The sequence below is a fragment of the Lampetra planeri genome, chromosome 52 (assembly GCF_965212315.1).
Source record: "Lampetra planeri chromosome 52, kcLamPlan1.2.h2, whole genome shotgun sequence".
Taxonomy (NCBI): domain Eukaryota; kingdom Metazoa; phylum Chordata; class Hyperoartia; order Petromyzontiformes; family Petromyzontidae; genus Lampetra; species Lampetra planeri.
This window is the reverse complement of record NC_136158.1, coordinates 4,047,503-4,061,619: the sequence shown is the minus strand read 5'-3', so window position 1 is coordinate 4,061,619 and position 14,117 is coordinate 4,047,503. Positions and strand designations below refer to the sequence as shown.

The following is a 14,117-nucleotide window of genomic DNA, read 5'->3' as shown; positions in this document are numbered from 1 at the left end:
GGAGTGACCCACAAACCGGTTGACGACTTTTGCCCAGCACGCGGTGGCCACTCACCCCTTCCATCTTGTCCTCGTTGCTGGCCAGCATCTCCTGCAGGGCTCGCACCGACAGAGACTGCTCCAGCACGAAGATGCAGATGGAGAGATCTGGAGGCACGTTCTGCAGGAGCACGGTGGGGAGAGAGAGAGAGAGAGAGCGAGCGAGCGGGAGAACGCTTGCTTCACGCGAGGACGACGATGAGACAGTTCAAGTTCATTTATTAGGTATAGCCCTGTGAGCCATTCGGCTCTTGAATCGGGTGCAACCGCAACAAACAAAAAACAAAAACATGAACAAAAAAACATCTTAAAGTGAATATGTGACTGAGTGCAAACAGAAAATCCAAGAAAAGACAGCAAAATATTGCAGAAAAAAACACCGTACACCAACGCTGTGTGCAAAAATCCCAGTGGGATGCAACAGCCAATGTCAAAACCGCTCACTCAGTTTGATTTGTGGTTGAACCGACGCTGCTGGTATTGTGCGCTCTCAAAAGGCCGTGCGGTGGATTGGGATGTGTTTCACAACAGTTGCTTGTTTTTTCACGTGGAGGCACAGATACGCGAAGGAGGCGTCGTCCGCTTATTGATTGTGTTACTAAGACTGGAGATGATTTTCAGATGAAAAATAATTTAACAGTGTTTTAATAATTTATATTGTAATTATATTTGCACCTTCAACAATAATAAGTAGAGGAGAGCAAAGATTCAGGGTACACCACATCCAAGATCGAGCGTAACAGCAGTAGCCCCTACGTATGCTCATTGATCTCAGAGTATAAAAGAAAGAAAAATGAAAGGCAGATAAAGGGACCGGGTTTTATGATATTTACATAATTTTAGGGGGTTTTGTCGGATGTTTTCACGAAATAATTTCAAGTGCAGGTGCCAGGTCGATTATGACGTCGGTGGCATCGGCTTGGGGAGGCTTTGATCCAGCAGTGGATTGACCCCGGCTGGTTATGATGATGAATGATGATGATTCATGTACATAGCGCAATGACCAAGGCGTCTTCGTGCCAACAGAAGCGGCCTCACCCAAAGCCACGTGGCGCTGTCACCTCTTGGCAGGAAGGTGCAGGGAAAGAAGTGGCATCGATTGTGGTGACGTCGTTTCCGGTGACGTCATGCTTTAGTATCGATCCCAAATCAACAATTCGGATCACCCGAAATGTTGTAGCTACGTCTTGTTTTCGGAGATTATATCAGTGCCCTCAATTTAATTGAAAATGTGCGATATGTGCTTTCAAGCTATCAATTCCGGTTCAGTGATTCTGCACTTGCTCTATTACTATAGTACTACACTGCCTTCGATTTTTATGAACGACTGGGTGTTTAAGGTTAGCGCTTTGTCGTATTATCCGGCTGTATAGCAAATGAAAAAATACAATTACTTTACTGTGCAAGTAAAACATTTGTGTTTTAATATTTATGAGTTTTTTTATTTAGGGCCCCTTTATAACATCATGCTACAGGCCCCGCACTAACTTAATCCGGCACTGGCGCATAGCAAATATGGCCACAAATGATAGGTCAACGAAGTGGCTTATCACGTGGGAAATGTATAGCAGTCAAAAAATGTATCTAAGCGCGTGTTTGATAAATGTGGAGGGGAAAACCGGATGACCCCCGGAGGGGGAGAATAATGCAAGCGACCACGGTGAGAGAGAGAAACTCGCAAACTCCCAATTACACAGGCGTCGTCGTCAGGGTCGCGATCGAAACTCACGACCTCGTGCACACCAGGCGAGGGAGATAACATCTCGCCACCGGGGGATGAGGCTCGGGGCAGGTGGTGGTGGGTGGGTGATGGTGGGTGGGTGGGTGGTGGTGGCCGGTGGGTGGGTGGTGGTGGGTGTGGTGGGTGGGTGGTGGTGGTGGTGGTGGTGGGTGGCTGGGTGGGTGGTGGTGGTGAGTGGGTGGTGGGTGGGTGGTGGTGGTGGTGGGTGGGTGGTGGTGGGTAGGTGGGTAGTGGTGGTGGGTGGGTGGTGGTGAGTGGGTGGTGGGTGGGTGGTGGTGGGTGGTGGTGGTGGTGGGTGGGTGGTGGTGGGTGGCTGGGTGGGTGGTGGTGGTGGTGGTGAGTGGGTGGTGGGTGGGTGGTGGTGGTGGTAGGTGGGTGGTGGTGGTGGGTGTGTGGTGGTGGTGATGGTGGGTGCTGTATCGCCTCAACGTCGACTCACCCTGGAGTTGGTCGTAGACTCCAGGAAGCAGAGGCGGTTTCCGAAGCCCTCCGCCGCCAGACACACCTTGACGGCCTCCTTGAGCTTCGAGGCCGTGCATTGCAGCACCACCTCGTCATCCTGTGGGGTGGACGGAGGGGGCAGGGTGGGGAGAAACGTCGAGGGAACAAGAAATCAACAAAAAATCTACAAAAAATCAACAAAAAGATGTTTTTGCGCTGGAAATGCATTTGAAGCGACGGTCTCTGTAACGCGGTTGACGGTGGGCAGGTTCGATAGGAACGTCGGCTTGGTAGGTCACACAAAGACAAAGATCCCCCCGTGTAGCCTTAACAGACTGTAGGGGCAAGTGCTGTTAGCAAGCACCTATAAAAGCCGGAACGGCACACGTGGGGGTGGGTTGGCCAACACCACGCCTGATCGCCTTTGTCTCCCCAGTGAAGATGTTTACTCACCGCACCAGGTACTCATTTGAGGCTGAGTCGACCTAAGGGAGGCCCAGGACCGGTACAGATGATCGCCACCGGTGTTGGCCGTGAGCGGGAATCGAACCCGGGTCGCCGGGTTGGTTTAGCGCAGCGTAGCGCTGACCGCGACACCACCGCTACCCGCTAACGCGTGCCAGTAAATTGCCCTTGGGGCCGTCCATAAATGACGTCACGCGATTCTGGACGATTTTTGACCCCCCCCCTTCGTCACACGGCGTCACAAAAAGTCAGACCCCCCCTCAAATATGACGTCACAAAGCTCTGCCCCCTCCCCCCAAAACTATATTTCCATTTTGAAAGTAAAACATGCTTCAAATCGCTTTAAACTATTGTCATTGTAATGCGTATTTAATGTGGCGCTGCACTCTGATGTTGTAGGAGTGTTATAACAATTGGTGTTGTTATAACAATTCTATATTTATTTAAAGTTGCGCATTTTGATGTGACGTCACATTTCTCACCCCCCCCCCCTCGTCAGACATCGTCACAAATGTCTGACACCCCCCCCCCCCTAGGTGGGTGACGTCATTTATGGACGGCCCCTTATTGCATGGTGACGTTCAAGCGCGTGGACAAAGAGGCTGTCGGGCTGTAGCGCTCAGCAGAGCGGCGGGCCTCCAAATGCCGAAGTCGCCGATTCGATGACGATCTCCTGGCGCGGCAGTCGAAACAATGGGGCAATTTTATTTTTTGTTGTTGTCGAAAATGTTTTTGTCATTCCAAAAAGGCCGAACCGCACGACGTAGGGGAGGGATTTTTTTGGGGGGGCGGTCGAAGGGTACAGAACCAACATTCACAGACCGCTGTGCTCCATAACTTCAAGGAGGGAGGAGATTGGGGGGCTCGCTGCTGCCCCGAACGAGTGGGGACCACGAGCGGGGTGCGTGGACTTTTATATGGGGAGGGGAAGGTGGGGGGGGGGGAGCTAGTTTCTTAACTCAAACCACACGTCTCTGTCCACCCAGCAGGTACAAAACAGGTTTCCCGACAACGTAGTTGAAATTGATCCGCAGGTCGCATGCGGTGTGCAGTTCCGGATTAAATTATCCTCGTAGCACAAGTAGCTACATAAGTAGCTACGGGCCCGCACGTTCAAGGGCCCCGCGCTAAATGCTTTCATGCCATCAATTCCGGTTCAGTAATTCTGCACTTGCTCTATTACTACAGTACTGTACCGCCTTCAACTTTTACGAACGACTGGGCGTTTAAGGTTAGCGATTTGTCGTATTATCCGGCTGTACAGCAAATGAAAAAATACAATTAATTTACTATGCAAGTTAAAAATGTATGTGTTTTAATATTTAAGTGTTTTTTTTTTGGGCCCCTACAGGCCCCGCACTAGCTTCATCCGGCACTGGCGGTGGTGCCCTCATCATCATCACGATCCATGGGTAGATCGCCCCATAGGTGTCCACTGCACATTTCGTCATTTGCTTCCACTTTTCTCTCTGTCTTGTGCCAATATGGCTCAAGTAGTGGCCGCGTCTTTCTGGTACCAATCTCCTGTGATGCCCTCGTCGTCATCGTCAAGCCATTTCCCCTCTTTCCGATTCCTTCCATTCTTCTTGTGTGAACAACAGCAACACTTTAAACTTTCCTGCCGTTGTCCATTCTACTTGTGGTATCCAAAGAGTGCCAGTTTCCTTCTGATCACTGCCTGCATCAGGTTGCGGCGGAGTACGCATGTAATGTTCGGTACATTTAACTTATTTCGCACCGTACGTAGCCAACCGTGCTAATCGGAGGTGCGAGGGCGCTAGTGACTCCCACCTCGTCCAAGAAGTCTGGCCGGTTGGGAAGAGTAGGCCAAGCGAAGTGGCGTCAGCAAGCAATTGCAGGGCTGCATCTTTGCCTTTTTTTTACGCAGCGTTCAATGGCGGCTCGTGACGTGTCCACCAGGTGGGGTTGTTGTGAGTGACCTCTGACCAGACGGTGGTCTAATTAAGGAAAACCTCGTCGTGCTATTGGCCTTCCCGTGAAAGTGATACAATTGTGTTGTCTACCAACGGTAGGCGTTTATAAACAATACGGAACAAAACAAAGCACTCAAATGCTGTCCCCATGACCCTCAAGTCCACACTACACAGCCCCTTTGACACTGGCAAAAGCCGTGAGATGCTGTATTTTCACAGCGTACCTTCGCGTTGTGACATCGTCTCTAATTACAGCCACGGCCGCATTCTTCACCGCCCTGAATGGATCTCAAACGGCGTGGCCACAATGCTGGAAGCTGCTCATCGCAACAAATGAAGGGAAATCTCTCACTCGGACGCCTTCACAGCTGCCCCGAGACCTCCCCGAGGCACAAGTCAGCGATTTCGAATATGAACGACTTAAAATGTTATCTCAATTAGGCAATTCACGGTGAAAGAATCATGTTTTTATTAATACAACAACAGCAATTTATAGAAAAGTTTTTTTTATTGTTACAAAAATAATTTCTCATCCTCCAGCTGCTTGGCGGGGCGGCGCCCCCAGGACCCAAGCCTACGAAGCGCGCGTCGCTTGATCCTCACGATTCTTCCGCTTCGCAAAACACAAAGAAAGGCTGCAAGTCAACCCACGGCTGTGCAGCGGCCGTCAAGAGCCCTCCTCCAGAGACAAGAGGGGAGTGGGGGGTGGGATCTCGCTTGCCCTCCACACCCTTGTTGTACCGTACTACGCTCTGACGTTCTATGGCCTGCTCACAGCACCGCGGGCACACGCTCGTCGCTCAACTCCACAAAGGCAGTGGGGGGGGGAGGGAGGGCGCAAGGTTACGGCGCATTTATTTATTTACTTGTTTATTCTGCGAAGGACGACGGATCGCGCCTATTTAGAGACTTTTTTTTTTAATCCAGGAGGTATTCGGTTTGGCCGGCGATGTTTTGCCGGGCCGGTTGTCGCGCGTTGCGTTTAGAGTTTCTCCCGGCGTCTGAGCCAACGTTTCGGCGTTGCGAACAGCAGCTCCCCCCACCACCACCTCCCCAACGCGCTCCGAGCAATAAAAAAAAACGTCGGCAATTGCCAAACTCGTCGGCGAGCGGCTCAGTCATTTTAAACTATGAGCGATTTATTTTTATTTATTTTTTATCATTTTAATCCACCGAGCTTACGCACCTCTTTTTTCAGAAGCGACCTGGACCACCGCGAACGATCTCCGCTCGACGGAGTGACTTATCCGTCGCGTGGAACATTTTGAGCGGCCAAAATGCTCGAAACGCGTGACGTTGATTTCCAAATGCGGAAGGAAAAATCCGGGAGGGCTCGGAGAAAAATCCACGCGACCGCAGGGAGAGAGAGACACGCAAACTCCAAATATACAGTGGCAGGCGTCAGGGGTCGTGATCGAGTCCACGACCTCCTATATACCAGGCGAGGTAGTTAACATCTCCTAGCCACCGTGATGATGATGATGAGATAGAGAGACGCAAACTTCACATATACAGCAGCAGGCATCAGAGTCGTGATCGAACCCACGACCTCCTGTATACCAGGCGAGGTAGTTAACATCTCATAGCCACCGTGATGATGATGATGAGAGAGAGAGACACGCAAGCTCCAAATATACAGCAGGCGTCAGGGGTCGTGATCGAACCCACGACCTCCTGTAGACCAGTCGAGGTAGTTAACATCTCATAGCCACCGTGGCAAGAACAGCTATTCGACACGATATGAAACGCAACGTTCGGACAAAGTTGGAGGGATCCTGTTGCTGTCACAGATGGGACGGAGCGCCCAGGTTCCTACCCCACGCGCACTCCATACGATCCGACGCAAAAGCAGTCGCGATGACCGGTGATCCGGTGATCCGCTCCAGTAACGCAATCACTCACCGGCCGTCAGTCACCTCCCTGTCACTCTTCTATTGCTACGACCCTGGTTTACCGTTCCCGTGAACTTCACCTCTTCGTTTCTCCTCGCCACACTGAATTCAGCCCTGTCACACTGCAGGTCACAGCTACGAAACCAATCACTCACAACACGCGCCCACTCACCCACGCGCTCACTCACCCACTCACTCCCTCACCGAAATTCTGATCAAACCACTTATTTCTGCTTACTTTCCTCACACTGCTCGACTTTGAAAAATCCCTCCTACCGTCTCCTTTCTCAATCTCTCGTAATAAATAACCTTGCTCAATTGCAGACACGCATTAACCCTTATCCATTGCGACTTCAAGCGTGCCGTTTGTTGCTGGCCGCTTGGCGTCTGGGGCCTTTGGGCCTGCATAACGATGCATTACCACCGAAAACATTTTCCAGAAGACAGCTCCTCTCCCATTGGAAGACGTATCTCTACAGTAGTAAAGTAAATCTTCCGACTAGAAGACTTTTTTTTCTGAATGGTCCCAGCAATGTCTGGATGTATGTCACTTTCCGGAGCATCTGATAATCCGGAGAATACGGTAGCACTGCTTGCGGGGAGTCAAATACAAACAAAAAGTTCAAGTGATTTCTTCCTCAAATGCGCATTGGGGTATTGGTGTTCATCTCTTGTTTTACAGCCCTGAGCGAGTGATGGAAATTCCACTTTCCTATGACGGAGGTTGATCCTCCTGCTGTTGTGGAGTGACTCATGCAGCCAGCTATGGCTGCAGGGTTTTGGTAGTACATGTTGTTTATGTCATTTATTGGGAAAATTCCGTCACATTTCCTATGATCACTGTTTCATTGCTTTCATAGCATTATTTTGGTGATTTCGAAAAGTGTATTGGTTTAGCCATGTTTGTTTGTTGTAGTACAGAGTTAGACTGATGGCCTTAATCTAAGTTGTCTTGTTGTTGTTGTTGTTTGACTTGCATCCCACTGGGATTTTTGCACACAGCGTTGGTGTACGGTGTTTTTCTGCAATATTTTGCTGTCTTTTCTTGGATTTTCTGTTTGCATTCAGTCACATTATCACTTTAAGATGTTTTTTTGTTCATGTTTTTGTTTTTTGTTTGTTGCGGTTGCACCCGATTCAAGAGCCGAATGGCTCACAGGGCTATACCTAATAAATGAACTTGAACTTGAGGGTGGGGGCCGAGTCACCATAAGACAACGCCTGCCGACTTCACAAAGCGGTACCTCACTTTGAGCGACGCCAAGGGGGATGATGTGCTGAGTCGAAACCTTTCGGATTGGGGGGCGAGCCGCTCGCTCGACCACCGGCTCACACCTGCCCGGTTTGTTTCGCGATTTGGCCGGAAATCCGACCGCGAGTGCGGAATGGGGCGGTACAAGTGTGGGTTGCACAGTGGGGAGCGGTGGTGTAGTGGTTAGCGCGCTGCACTACGAACCTGTCGACCCGGGTTCGATTCCCGCTCACGGCAAACACCGGTGACGAATATCTAAACCGGTCCTGGACCTCCCCTAGGTCGACTCGGCCTCAAATGAGTACCTGGTGCGATGTGTAAACATCGCCGCTAGGGAGACGAAGGCGGCCGGGCGTGATTGTTGGCCACCCACCTCTTCGTATGACGTGCCGGCCTTTCTAGGTGCTCGCAAACAGTACTTGCCCCTGCAGTCTGTTAAGGCTATACGGGGGATCTTTGTCTTTGTTGCACGGTAAACGCCCTAAACGCAATCTTCGCTCGGCGCGAGAGAGCGAGAGCTCAGTCAGCGGGGGCGAGGGGGGGGTTCTGCGTGTGCAGCAGCAGCAGGAGGCGGTGTGCGGGTGGTTGTCTCGCGTTGACCTGTCGGCCCGATTGCCGCGGTCGTGTTTCAATCACCTCGGCGGCTCTCTGATGCTGCCCGATGGTTCAGGAGGGGCAGGGGGGGGTGGGGCAATGCCTGCTCCAGAGCAATGAGCTGGCACCTTCGAGACGCGTAACGTTCGCACGTGCGGCGGCGTTGGATTCCGATCGGCCTGGGTCACCGGCTCTCACCGAGCGCGCTCTCGGGTCGCGATGTCCGACGTTTCGCTCCGCGCGCCGGGTGGGGAGCCGAACCAACGCTGCGTAGCACAGCGGCGAAGAATAAAAAATAAAAACCCTGCGTGTTTTGTTCTGGTCGAGTCGACGGTTGGCGCTGCGCGGAGCCGAGTTCGACTCCCGGCCGTGGCAAACGTTCACCCGTTCCTGGGCCGTGGTGAAGTATGGGCAGGAACCGCGAGGTGGGGTGGGGGGTTACTGTTTAATATTTTACTTTAAAATGTTCCTCCCCAACACGTCCCAGGGGATCCTCAGCGTCGGTTGCGGTTCCACGCAAAACCTCGCGGCTGCCGCAAAAACGCGCGCGAGCGTCTAACTTCCATTCGGCACCGTGCAGAGCAGTGACGCCGCGCGAATCGGTGGCGCGGCCGATTGACGCAGGCGTGGCGAAGTTGACATGCTCGCGGCTGCTATTAACCGGGGGGGGGGCCTGGCGGAACGTCGACGTCTGCATGATGAGGGGTTTGGGTGGAGGCGATTGCGGCCCCCCCTCCCCCACCACAGAGGGATGGGCCGCGACATTGCCCCCCCCCTCAATCCCCCGTAGCGCCCGCTTGGGTGCAACTTTCGAGCCACCACGACCGGTAGCGTATCGGGTGGCTGGCACGTGGAGAGAGAGAAGGGGGGGGGTCTTCTACGCGCGCGTGAACGATGGACCGATCGATCGACCGATCCACTGATCGTGCTTCTCTCCTGCATTTGCAAGATAGAAGCACTATCCTGCAAATGCAACAATCCACCCATACACCTGCAATCAAACTGATTTCACTCCTCCTATCCCCCCGGTCCAAGTCCTTTCTGACACGTTCCATTCCTTGGCTGCCGCATTGTTATTGTTCTGGACCGGTATCCCATAATCCCTGTTAACTCTGTGTCCTGCGCAAGCCCACTAATATTTGTTTCATAATCAAGTCTTAGATTATTAAATGTATGACTTCAAAGTCCAAGGTACTTTTCAAGTGCCATATTTAATTCATTTGAATAGTAATGATTATTATACAGTCGTTTGTGGACTCCATTTGTACAACAGGTTTCTTCAAAAGCAGAACATTATTTAAATTCTGAAAATAAGTGTAAAAAATGATTGTGTTGATTGAATAAAATAATCACACAAACTCAAAAAAAAGAGATACGAGGGAGAGAGAGAAGAGATACGAGAGAGGGAGAGAGAAGAGATTCCTGAGAAACATCATCCTAAGGTTCAGCCTCCACTTCTCCCCGACGGTCCTCATCTTTGGATACCCAAAGGGCGACGGACCCCAACATCTTCAGGGGCCGGTCAACGTGCTCGTCGGCAACACCAAGCTCGCCATTTACAGGGCAAGGAAGGTGGCCCTGGAGGGGAAACGTCCGGCCAAGCAGCCTGGGGGCATCTTCCGCGCTCTGGTCGGAGCCAGGGTGTGGCTGGAGTTACGCCATGCGCGGCTGACCCACGCCGTGCCGGCCTTCAAGGAGCAGTGGGCGATGGAGGAGGCCGTGTGCTCGGTGGCAGATGACGGAGAGCTCTGCATGCAGTTATGAGCTACCTGTCGGAGGCCGTTGGACTGCGAGAAGGGCTGCGTGCAGAACGAGAGAGACCGAGAGAGTGAGCGAGAAAGTGAGCGAGAGAGTGAGCGAGAGAGTGAGCGAGAGGTGGGGGTTTACATAAAGCAAAGTTATTATTTAAAAAAAATACGAAATGATGAACGAAGCAAAGTGCCGACTACACCGAGCATCTTCTTGTTTCCACTGATCTTAAAAAAAGAGCGAGAGGGAGGGGTACATAAAGCAAAAAAAATACGAAATTATGAACGAAGCAAAGTGCCGACTACACCGAGCATCTTCTTGTTTCCACTGATCTTAAAAAAAAGAGCGAGAGGGAGGGGTACATAAAGCAAATATTTAAAAAAAAATTACGAAATGATGAACGAAGCAAAGTGCCGACTACACCGAGCATCTTCTTGTTTCCACTGATCGTAAAAAAAAGAGATACGAGAGAGAGAAGAGAGAGAGAGAAGAGAGAGGCGAGGGGAGTTTTCTGTACGCAGCAACGTGACCCACACATCCAGCTGTTGCTGTCCCTTTGTCGCTGCTATATTTGATCGTGCGATTTAAGCCCACGCCTCACTACCCCCCACCACCCATGCCCCCTCTGCCTCTCGTGACGGTGGTGGTGGTGGGGGGGAGGGTGGAGACTTAAATATTTACAACATCACCAGCCGAGACACCGCGGGTGACACGCGAACGCGAGCGAACACTGCGAACGCAGGAGGGCAATTCACACTTGCTCCCAACAGGACGCAACGCCAATGTTTGCAATTCCTATACTCGTTGGTTCTACCCACGTGACTTTACCGAAAGAACCAACGAGTATGGATTCCTGCAGTCACGAAAGCTTCAAATCAAGATTTTTGCCATTCCTTCCGACTGTCAGCAGTTCGCGTGTTTTGTTGTTGTTGGTTGTTGTTGTTGTTCACCTGCGGGGCGAACTCGGCACGTTGTTTTGGTCTCTCGTACTGTTGACGCAATGCGCAAGTTGAATCGGGCCGGCGACAGACGCGATAATGCCGCCTTTGGTGACGAATGTCACGCGGGTGGCGTTGTGTGTGTGTGTTGTGTGTGTGTTGTGTGTGTTGTTGTGTGTGTGTGTGTTGTTGTGTGTGTTGTTGTGTGTGTGTCGTTGTTGTGTGTGGCGTTGTGTGTGTGTGTTGTGTTTGTGTGTGTTGTTGTGTGTGTGTTGTGTGTGTGTGTGTGTTGTTGTGTGTGTGTCTTGTTGTGTGTGTTGTTGTGTGTGTGTCGTTGTTGTGTGTGGCGTTGTGTGTGTGTTGTGTGTGTGTCTTGTTGTGTGTGTTGTTGTGGTTTGTTGTGTGTGTGTTGTGTATGTGTGTGTTGTTGTTGTGTGTGTGTTGTGTGTGTGTGTGTTGTTGTTGTGTGTGGCGTTGTGTGTGTGTGTGTGTTGTTGTGTGTGTGTGTTGTTGTGTGTGTGTGTTGTGTGTGTGTGTTGTTGTGTGTGTTGTGTGTGTGTTGTGTGTGTGTTGTTGTGTGTGTTGTTGTGTGTGTTGTGTGGCGTTGTGTGTGTGTTGTGTGTGTGTGTGTTGTTGTTGTGTGTGTGTTGTGTGTGTGTGTGTTGTTGTTGTGTGTGGCGTTGTGTGTGTGTGTGTTGTTGTGTGTGTGTGTGTTGTGTGTGTGTGTTGTTGTGTGTGTTGTGTGTGTGTGTGTTGTGTGTGTGTTGTTGTGTGTGTTGTTGTGTGTGTTGTGTGGCGTTGTGTGTGTGTTGTGTGTGTGTGTGTTGTTGTTGTGTGTGTGTGTGTGTTGTGTGTGTGTGTTGTTGTTGTGTGTGGCGTTGTGTGTGTGTGTGTGTTGTTGTGTGTGTGTGTGTTGTTGTGTGTGTGTTGTTGTGTGTGTGTGTTGTTGTGTGTGTTGTTATGTGTGTGTGTCAACTGGGGACAGAAGGGTGAATGCGGACCAGATGTTGATTTTGGCCCACGCCGCTTACCCAATCGACTTCCACCCGACGTTTGCACCCCACCCCCCCCCTCCAGGAGGCGCTTTGCTAACTGCCCTCGCCTCCGAGGCCTCGAGTCGATGGCTCATCAATGACGCTCTGGCCCTCGTGACGCCTGGGTCTGTCCCTCCCGAGCGTTCGACACTTCACGTGGCCGGAGCGCTTTTTGTTTCCCCTTCACAGAACTGTCACAATCACCAATCCACTGACAGTTTATTGGCCTATCGGTGCTCGGAGTCACTATTCGTTACGTTGAACTTTTTTTTTACTTCGTGATGTTTGTAACTTGGTGATGTATGGAACCTCGATGCGCAGAGGAAGGGGATTTCACAACGGCTGTGCCGATCCACCAATCCTTGCTGCTGCCTCTACAGTGCTGGATTACAGACCACCTCCACCACCGCTACGTCCACCACTACCACCGCCACCTCCACCACCGCTACCTCCACCACCACCACCATCGCCACCGCCACCACCACCGCCACCACCACCGCCACCACCACCGCCACCGCCGCCACCATCACCGCCACCACCGCTACCACCACCACCGCCACCACCGCCACCGCCACTACCGCCACCATCCACCACCACCACCACCGCCACCACCACCCACCACCACCACCACCGCCACCCACCACCACCACCACCGCCGCACCACCACCACCACCCGGTGTGCTTTTGTGGTGCGCATCATTTCGATATTTCGCCCTCTGTGGTCATCCTTCACAAGCACACCCCACCCCCCAACCCCTTCTCTCTTTCAACGCGTCTCTCGGCCGCCGGTCTTGTTCATCAACTCGCAATCCTTCCAAGTGGCACATCACGTCCAAGTACATTCGTTCCGTGTTTAACGACACGAAGCGCCTCTCTGATCCCCAGTTTCTCGCCCCTTCTAAGCCCTTCCGAGAGCGCGCGCAGGAGGGCATCCACATTCCGCGGCGCGACCGTCGGCTGCTCTTTTGTTACAATCGGAATCCAGCGGCTGAGTGTGCCCATGTGTCCGCCACGCGAAGGTCACTCGGCGCGTCGTCCCGCGCGTCCAATCGAGCGGCTCGGCATTCGGTCATCTCCGGCGCAGTCCTGAGTCGTAAATTGTCCACGGTGGAAATTTTCACTTTTATTTTTGTTTGTCCGTGGCCCCACCACCCCCCCCCCCCCACGACTTCCCTCAAAGTCAACCCACAGCTTGACACGGGATTAATACTTTTTTTTTGCGCAACGGGCTGGCGCAGCGGTAACCACGTGCGCCTCGCAGCGAGACCAAACCTCAGTTCGAGTCCCGACTCGGGTGCCTTTCTGTGTTAAGATTGTATTATCCTCCCTCCTGTTCTGAAGCGCGCGAGTGTGTGGGTGCGTGAGTTAGTGGGGAGCGGTGGTGTAGCGGTTAGCGCTACGCTGGGCTATGAACCCGGCGACCCGGGTTCGATTCCCGCTCACGGCCAACACCAGTGACGATTATCTGAACCAGTCCTGGGCCTCCCCTACGTCTACTCAGCCTCAAATCAGTACCCGGTGCGGTGTGTAAACATCGCCACTGTGGAGATAAAGGCGGTCGGGCGTTGTGCTGGCCACCCACCCCCTGGTGTGCGGTGCCGGCCTTCATATGTGCTCGCTAACAGCACTTGCCCCTACAGCCTGTTAAGGCTACACGGGGGATCTTTGTCTTTGTGAGTTAGTGCGAGGGTGTGTGAGTGAATGGAGTTTTGTGTCGTCTCTCGCCCCCCATTCTCAGTGGGTTTCCTCCGCCTTCTCCCGGGCTCCTGCCACAGCACCTCCGTGATTAGCACTGTCGGCTACGTGCGGTGCGACAGCCCCTCGACCTACATACACACATCTGCCAGTGGATTGACACGAAGGCAGCACAGGTGTGCACGCGTGTATACTAACAGAGAGCAATTGTGGGCCAGCACACACACGAATTGGTTTTCCAGCAGACGGGGGTCTCACACGGGCTCCTTCTGACCGCGCCCTGAGGGTCTGTGCCAAACCGAACCTCTGAATGATGCGATTGTCTTCACGAGAAAACAGCACA

General features: G+C 52.3%; 1 protein-coding gene across 1 annotated transcript in view; it reads right to left on the bottom strand.

The window, feature by feature from the left end:
• LOC144734625 (ryanodine receptor 2-like) overlaps window positions 1-9,000 on the bottom strand; it is a 260,955-nt gene extending 251,955 nt beyond the window's left edge. Inside the window, exons 1-3 of the mRNA XM_078616894.1 lie at window positions 8,932-9,000; window positions 2,220-2,339; window positions 56-160 (exon numbers count right to left, since the gene is read on the bottom strand). Of these exons, the coding sequence (XP_078473020.1) occupies window positions 56-160; window positions 2,220-2,339; window positions 8,932-9,000 (294 nt within the window). The remainder of the gene's footprint in view (window positions 1-55; window positions 161-2,219; window positions 2,340-8,931) is intronic.
• Window positions 9,001-14,117: the final 5,117 nt, after the last annotated feature.